This window comes from Chlorocebus sabaeus, chromosome 27, assembly GCF_047675955.1.
Source record: "Chlorocebus sabaeus isolate Y175 chromosome 27, mChlSab1.0.hap1, whole genome shotgun sequence".
Lineage (NCBI taxonomy): Eukaryota > Metazoa > Chordata > Mammalia > Primates > Cercopithecidae > Chlorocebus > Chlorocebus sabaeus.
In genome coordinates this window covers 39466629-39475399 of record NC_132930.1, presented here as the reverse complement: position 1 = coordinate 39475399, position 8771 = coordinate 39466629, and the positions used below count along the sequence as shown (strand labels likewise).

Sequence of the window (8771 nt, the reverse complement as noted above, 5' to 3'; positions counted from 1 at the left end):
TACAGTGGCTCTCTTAGGTGCTACTCTCAACTCTGCCCTTTTCTCTTTTTAACTTCAACCCTTGGGAGTTTACATTTTCTTTCACATTCAGGACTCCAAATTTAGAGTTGATTTTGAAACATACACATATTTATGTCTCAGTGCATGTGGAATATATGTCTATAATGCCAATGTATCTTTCAGGAAGTAAGCACTTTCAGACTAAGCAAAAGACTACTACCCTTTTAGTCAGCCTTTCAGAGAACCTACAGGATGAAGACACACATAGATTTTGCAGTTTCTCTTTTCTATTCTAATTGGCTTTCTGGAGGCCAACTGCCACTTGGGGCAAAGTACCCAGGCCCAAGATCATTCTGAAGGCCAAGGGTTTAATCCTCTTTATTGTAGGTTTCAACCACTGCTGAGATCAGAAGCATATGCAAATATTCTTTGAGGTCAAGATGGATCCCAAGGGACTTCTAGCCAGTCACTAACTGCTTCTCCATCCTGAATATTGCTTCGTTTACTTGAAGTTTACACGTGGGAATGGGTAAAACCGTGACCTCCAAAAATGGCAAGGAATTATCAAGGAGATAAATCTTACAATCCAAGTAAAAATAAATCTGATGATCACAATGAGACATTAAAAATTAAAAAGAGCAATGCAGAAAGGAGAGGGGAGAGAGAGGACTATAACAGCCATGAAAAACATGGTTTTTTTTAAGTAACAAAAGAATTTAGATTTTGCAATGAGTGCAACACAGACAGCTATTTTGAGTTGGGGGCAAGTTAATTATATTCAAAAAAAGATAGCGTCTCCAGAAAAATCTTTTTTTTTTTTTTTTCAGTGAAATAGTTTAGTTCCTTCATATAGAGACATATTACACAATGTTAACAACCATGAAAAACAATACAAAATGCCCTCCTTTTAACAAGTAGAAAAATATAACTAGTATATATGGCAATTGTGAATCTAATACTGTACAGAAGTACTTTATGGATTTTACAAATAAATTATACCTTAAATGCTTTTTTAAAATTCTTTCCCCCCCGCCAGATGTACACCAGAACTTACAGTAGGAAAGTTTCTGAGCTTAGCTTATTGCAAATCAGTGCCAGTCAAATGTTCTGCCAACAAGCTCGAAGAATTTCTTATTTGGCTCATGAAAATATTCATGCAGTTTATTGAGTAGTTTGGGATCTACTTGGGGGTGCGCCCGGCCTTTGGACTCATGTAAGCAGCGGTCCCGGCCGCTGTCCCGCAGGCAGTAAAAGCCCTTGGTTTTGTTAAAGTAGAAGTTCGAGGCATTGATCTGCGGCGACAGCTTCAGGAACCTCTCGACCTTTTGGATCTCGGGGAAAGGGTCCCTGATGAGGCGGTCGCCGTCCACAATGTGGATGTGGCGCAGCGGGAAGAAGCGCAGCCAGTTCTGCATGTGCACGTGGTAGAGGCTGCGGTTGAGGGCCTTGTAGTCCACGTTGAGCCGGCCGTCGCGCACCAGGAACTCCTCGATGGACGGGTAGGGCTTGCGCTTCTGCATGTGGTTGTAGAACACTTGGGTGTAGTCAGATAGCACGCGCTCTGACGGGTCTCGCAGGATGAGCAGCAGCCGGATGGACGGGTTCATGCTGTGGACTCGCTCAGGCACTTTGGGCGACGTGAAGTACGCGGGGGTCTTTTCCACCGTGAGCTGGTGTGGCCAGGAGAAGGGCATCTGGCTGAGGTACCAGCCCAGGCCGTGGCTGTAGTGCTCCTCCCAGTCGAAGAAGTGGACCTCGTTCTCCGCGGCCGCCACATCGGGGTGCAGGCTGAGCATCTCCAGCAGGGCGCGCGTGCCGCCCTTGCGCACGCCGATGATGATGGTCTGCGGCAGCTGCTGGGCAGAGCCGTTCGGGGCCGCGCCATCGCGGACGTCATCCTGGAGGGTCCCCGCTTTCCGCAGAAGCTCCTGCTGGCCCAGCTCGGCGGGGCGGGAAGGCACTAGCTGGGGCTGGGCCACCAGCAGCACCGCGCCCAGGAGCAGCGCGGCCATGCTGGACACCACGGTGGCTTCACTGGGCCGCGCGCCGCTGGATCATGAAGTACCGCAGCACGGAAGCCTCCTGGTCAGTGGCACATGGGAGTTTCAGGCCTTCAATTACTAGGGAACAAAAAGGGAAGATATTAACATACAACAAAGACAGGGATAATTCAACTAACAACTCTGTAGCCACTCTGCAGTGAGGACTATATTCAACCCCCCGGGACTCTCAGTTTCTTATCCTATACAGGAGCAGATGGCAAACATTTTCTGCAAAAGGCCAGAGAGTAAGTATTTTAGGCTTTAAGGGACATACTTTAGGCCAACTCCAACTTCAACCGTGCTATTATAGATGGAATACAGCCATAGACAACACAAAAGGGAATGGGTGTGGTTGTGTTCCAAGAACACTCTATTTATGGGTGCTGAGTGAATTTCATGTAATTTTCACATGTCATTAAATATTATTTTCCTTTTTGCTATTATTATTTTTTGCAATCATTTATATGTTTAGCTGTTTGGCTGCATACAATCGGGCCAGGTTTGGCCCCCCAGTCAGAGCGTGCTAACCCTTACTATAAAGGAAAGGGTTGGGAAGACCCTTTGGAACTCAGCAAAAATCAATAAAATAGCTACTACTCACCAGTCCCTGGCAGAGGGGTAGGTGATATAGAAGCAGGCTTTGTTCCTGCCCCCTGCTCTTCCAGCCAGGGGCTGTAATCTAACAAAGCATGTAAATTAGTATGAAAGACTTCATGATTAGTCCCAATTCTTCACCCTGTGTCCAACCCTTGAATTGGCCTTGCCACTAGCATATGAGCAGATGTGACGACATATCAGTCCCCAGCCTGGCTGCAAGAGGCCTTGTGTGTTTTGGCTCACCCTCTTTCACTCTTGCCTTTGCCATGAGAAGAATATGCCCTGGCTAGCCCATGGTCCCAGTGGGAGGATGAGAGACACACACGGCCATCCCATCTCACGAGCGAAGATGCATGATTGCGGTTTTAAGCCACTGAGTTTTGGAGTGGTTTGTATTGCAGCAGGAAATTGGCAAAAGTTAATTGATGCAGCCTGATTATAGGCATCAGGGTGATATATGTTATGATTGTAATTTAGGTAGGGTACTACGAAGACACATGTTCATTCATTTTGCCTAAAATAATTGGGGATGGTTTCACAGTGGTGGAAACATTTGAAGTAGGCCTGGAGGGATAAACAAGTGAAATTGCTACAACATACAAAAAAGCCTTCACGTGTCCAAAGCTTTACTATTGATAATGTGGTCTCATACTATGCTCAGCTATTGTCTCTACAATCCTACATTGTAAGGTAGGAAGGCAGGGCAGATGTTACCACCATTATTTTTCTTTTGTTTTAGATGGAGTTTTGCTCGTTGCTCAGGCTGGAGTGCAATGGTGTGATCTCAGTTCACTGCAACCTTCGCCTCCGGGGTTCAAGTGATTCTCCTGCCTCAGCCTCCTGAGTAACTGAGATTACAGGCATGTGCCACCACATCTGGCCAATTTTGTATATTTAGTAGAGATGGGGTTTCTCCATGTTGGTCAGGCTGGTCTTGAACTCCCAACCTTGGGTGATCTGCCCGCCTCGGCCTCCCAAAGTGCTGGGATTACAGGCAAGAGCCACCGCGCCTGGCCTGTCACCACCATTTTATAGAGGGTAGCCTTGTCTAAGGACACAATTCTATTAGTCTATTTCAAAATTCAGAGCCCAAATTGAAAACTCTAAACTCAGGGTTCTTTATCCACAAACCACCTCTTTTCCACAAAACTTCTCCTCTTTACCTATTTAAGATTTATAACATTTAGGCAGTAAAGGACACAGGAACTGCTGGCCTAGATGTTGTGGGGTTCCACAGGACAGACCAGTCCATGGTTTATGTTTTGAAGGAGCTGATACTCAGTCTGTCATGTTGTCCTCTAAAGAGGTGATTGGATGCTCTCACTTGAGTCATCTCTGTTAAAGCACATTAAGGGAAGGGTAAGAGACAGGCCTGGCTTGGGGACTGTGAGATTTACAAAGGTAGTAAAAATGTTCTCCATCAAGAGGACCCATCATCTTTTGTACAGTAGTTTCAAAATTTACTTCATCAGTTTAAAACTTGTCCAGAATGAATAAAGGAAGAACAAATTCCAGGACATCCATTTTTATGATCAACCAGCTGATCTACCTTTCTCAGATATTGTGTTATCTGTTTAGAAAAACATATTAAAGAGCAAGTAATCAAACAGATGGAAGGCTTTAGAGAACCACAGTGCATTGGAGAAGGGACCTGAGGGATCAGTGACGTAACTCTTTAAGAAAAAATCAAGAATGCTTTAGAAAGGATAACCACGAATGATGATGTTTCAGGTTGGTTCTACCGATTGGTAAGCTCAATTTAATGGGCCAATTGCTTTAGTCAACTGATGGTTTCAGGGTGTTTCGGTTGAATTTCATTTCCTTCTCAAGTCATCCATATTGTTCAACCAAATGTACCAGTTGTGCTTGGCTCTTACATATTTGAGAGGTGAGAATGTATGCAATTGTATGTGCATGTTTGGGTGTGTCTATGTGTGTGTATGCATGTGTGTGTGTGTGTGTGCAGGTATAACAGGTTGGTCAAGGGAGAGACGGACAAACTACTACCCTTTAGAGAGCTATGCTGTGTGTTGCTCACTGCTATCCCCATCTTTTTTTTTTTTTTTTTTTTTTGAGACAGAGTATCGCTCTGTCGCCCAGGCTGGAGTGCAGTGGTGCAATCTCGGCTCACTGCAAGCTCCGCCTCCCGGGTTCACGTCATTCTCCTGCCTCAGCCTCCTGAGTAGCTGGGACTACAGGCACCCGCCACCACGTCTGGCTAATTTTTTTTTTTTTTTTTTTTTTTTTGTATTTTTAGTAGAGACGAGGTTTCACTGTGTTAGCCAGGATGGTCTCGATCTCCTGACCTCATGATCCACCTGCCTCGGCCTCCCAAAGTGCTGGGATTACAGGCCTGAGCCACTGCGCCCAGCCTGCTATCCCCATCTTATAGTTCCATGTTCAGACTCAGGGAACAACACATTCATATTTTTTGATACCTAAGTGTAGAGGCAGAGGCCAGATCTGAAATTCGTATTATCTGACTGTTTACGCTCCTTCCACTCTAACCTGAGGCATCCTGGTTAGTGTAGTGTACATCTGAGGTTTCTTTCCTGAAGGGGAATTACCAGCACACAGTAGAGAAGAAACTAAATATAGTTTGTCCTTCAAGAAAGAAAACAACAACAACATATTGGGAAGTTAAGTAGCTTAAAAGCTCCTTGTTTGTACTTTAATCCTTTCTAAAAATGTATTTACTTATGTCTAGACCTTTTTCATTCAAAAATATTTGAGGCTTATAGAGAAAGAAATTAGCTAACATCTTATATACGCATATGCAAGTATATACGCACACATATACATACACACATACTATATAAAGCATATATATCATGTTTATAAATATGCCCCATGTGTATCTTTTATGTGTATATGTAAAAATGTGTATAAGTATATATGTGTGTGTGTAAATGTATGCACACATATATTAATATCGAAATATAGTGTAACCTGTTTTATATTACATACACACCATGGGCATTGGGAGCCAACTTCCTCTTGTGGTTTTGTAATTTGGACTTCCCAGTGGCACAGAAAGGATTTTTGGTCCTTTTTGTAATACTCACAGAAGCAAAAAGATTCCCAGGCTCAGGTGAACCTATAAGCCATTCCTGTGGGCCACCTTGATCTTGACAGTTAAATTATAAACATCAGGGAAGAAGGGGTTCACTTAGCCCCTGCCTTTCACACCCCAAGATGACTTGCCCAGTGTCACATAGTAAATCTGTTCCTAGGACTTTTGGCTCCTGAATTCCAGTTCTGTAGTCTAGTTGCTGTTATTACTGTCTTTCGAGTAAGTGCTTGTAATGTAAAATAATGACAATATTCTGGGGACTCCAAAGAAGAAAAACCCAACAAAATCTACCCAGCAATGACAACTCCCTACAAAATCTACCCAGCAATGACAACTCCCTGACCACCAACTTCCAGTGTCAGCTGACACACAGGGTACATGCAGTACAGGGTCAAACTTGCTCATTTGTTCTGGTCAGTAGAAGGGTCCAAATGAATTGCACAGGCTCTGGAGTCAGGATTCCTGTCTCCAGTTTGGACCCTGGTCAAAGTGACTTAACCTCTCTTAGCTTCAGTTGCCTCATCTGTAAAATGGTAATAATTCCACCTGCTTCAAATGATTACTTTGAGACTGAAATGAAACAATGTGTCAGGACTGTCCAATATAAATATATTTTGTATCACATATGCATTCAGACATTTTCCAAGGGTCACATTTTAAAACATATATTTCACATAGCTTAATGTATCTAAAATGTTATCACTGTAACATATAATCACCTATATAATTTCTCTTTTTTGAGACAGAGTCTCCCTCTGTTGCCCAAGCTGGAGTGCAGTGGCATGATTTCAGTTCACTGTAACCTCTGCATACTGGGTTCAAGTGGTTCTTGTGCCTCAGCCTCCCAAGTAGCTGGGACCACAGGTGTGTGCCACCACACCTGGCTAATTTTTGTACTATAATTTTAGTAGAGATGGGGTTTGACTGGTCTCGAACTCCTGACCTCAAGTGATCCACCTGTCTCGGTCTCTCAAAGTGCTTGGATTACAGGCGTGAGCCGCCATACCTGGCCTAATCACTACAAAAAATTAATGAGGGATTTTGCATTTTTTCTACCCAGTCTTCGAAATCCAAGTGTGTATATATTTACCCGTGTAGTGCATATCAAGGACACATATGACTGGTGGCAATTGAGTTAGAGAGCACAGAGACAGAGAGCACTGGGCACATTTGCAATTCTTAATCTGAGAGCTCTTTAAGTGTGGAACACACTCTCCTGAAAGCAAGATTCCCTACCCATTCACAGATTAGGAGCTTCCTGAACAGGAGAAGAACCAGGAAGACAGGTTTGAACCTGCAGGCAGCACAAAGGCAAATGCGATCTTCTCCCTCAAGAAACAAACCAGATAAAAGTAAACAAATGGGAACTTTTGACAGTTGAAGCCCTTGGCTGACATGGGCATGGATACAGAATTCTCCATAGCACCTGGAGCAGAGGCCACAACCTTGGCAAAAGCAGTGATCGCAGCTCCCATCTGCAGCAATTGCTACTCAGCAGGCACTAGGCTGGCAACTTTCCACGCAGGGCTTGCTGTAATCCTCACTGCAAGTCCTCAAGGTAAGTCACGTTATTATTTTTAAAAGTGAGGTTCAGGGAAATGAAGTTGTGTGTCTAGAAAGTTAGAGGAGGTGAAAGGATTCAAAGTCAGTCTAAACAGACAAAGCCAGGTACTTCACTGTCCCTTTCACTTTTCTTGGCAATGTCTAGAGATAGTGAGCAAGTTGTTAATGAACTTGGCTCGACTTCTTTGGTCCTGTTGAATATTTGTGCCTTGCACCAATTCTTTGATGAAGGACGGAATTTCTATGAAACCTGAGACTTGCTAAGATGGGCACAATGAACCTCCGCCTTCCTTTTATAGATGGGTTAATAGGTCCCAAAGGGAGATCCAGCTACCTCTCTGTTTACTTCCCTCTATCAGGGAGGCTGTTTTCTGGGTACTACGGTGAAAACCCAAGGCCTGAGTTTCATGAACTGAGAAGATTAAAGTCCTTCCTATCAGCAACAGTGAACTTCCTCGAGTCCCACTGTGAAGACAGTAGCCACATGCCAGGCATGGGAAACCCAAGGGAGAGTCCACAGAATCTTCCAGATGGAGGCTTCCCTTGCACTTGGAATTAAATCCAAACTCCTTTCCAAGGAGGCCTTTCCTCCAAATGGAGATCTTGCCTTGCTCTACTCTAGCCTCTAGGGCCTGGCATGATTTCTGGTATATAGCACGTTCTAGACATTTTGTTTGCTGAATACACTTGTCAAATGCAGTAGACAGGCAAATAGCTGGAAGGTACTGGGAACATATTTTAACACAGTAGCAAGAGAAACTTTAAGGGTTTGAAACTTCTGTCTCTAGAGAGTCAAGCAGAAACCAGAAGTTGAAAGGGGGACTCAGCATTTCTAATCGTGATTGGGCGACATCACCTGAGAGCCTAGAAAATATTTGGATTAAAAAAGGAGGGGAAGCTATGAAACAACCCTTCAAAAATATTTTCATTTTCTCCTTATGTCTCCTTATTACATAATTCACATCATGACCTAGATTTCAAATGTAATTAACTATAATATATTCTCTCAGCCCCACTACTGGAACATATTCATAGATGAAATGAAATAACTAGGATATTTTACAAGAGGTACATTTAATGAATCTGGAACAGTGATGCCTGCCATCTGTCGGTCTGCAGGACACCTTCACAGCCCCTCAACAAGAGATGATGACACACTGTCACAGGTAGGAATTCCTTTAGGGTAGCAGGGATGATCAAAACATACAACCATAAGTCACTTATAGGATTTAACAAAAGGGTTAGAAGGGAAGAGATTACCTGCTGAGCACTCACTGGGTGCCAGGTGGCAAGCACTTGAGTATAAATTATTTCTTCTAATACTTGCAACAATACAAGAGGTGGTTGTTCTCATTTTATTTTATATTTTTAAGCAATAAAAATGTGGTGGAGAGTAGTAGATGAACAAAGAAGATTTTTGCAATCAGGTAGATCCAGGCTAGAATTCTTATTGCTAACTGACCTCAGTCAATGTCTAACGTCTCTGGGGCTCCACG

The 8771-nt window shown here is 43.6% G+C and overlaps 1 protein-coding gene across 2 annotated transcripts in view; it reads right to left on the bottom strand.

Annotated features, from left to right (window-relative positions):
* Positions 1-750: 750 nt before the first annotated feature.
* HS3ST1 (heparan sulfate-glucosamine 3-sulfotransferase 1) overlaps positions 751-8771 on the bottom strand; it is a 32889-nt gene continuing 24868 nt past the window's right edge. For both annotated transcript variants that reach the window (XM_008017891.3, XM_008017890.3), the window contains exon 2: positions 751-2120. In XM_008017891.3, coding sequence (XP_008016082.1) covers positions 1089-2012 — 924 coding nt within the window. In that variant the 5' untranslated portion in view covers positions 2013-2120 and the 3' untranslated portion in view covers positions 751-1088. The remainder of the gene's footprint in view (positions 2121-8771) is intronic.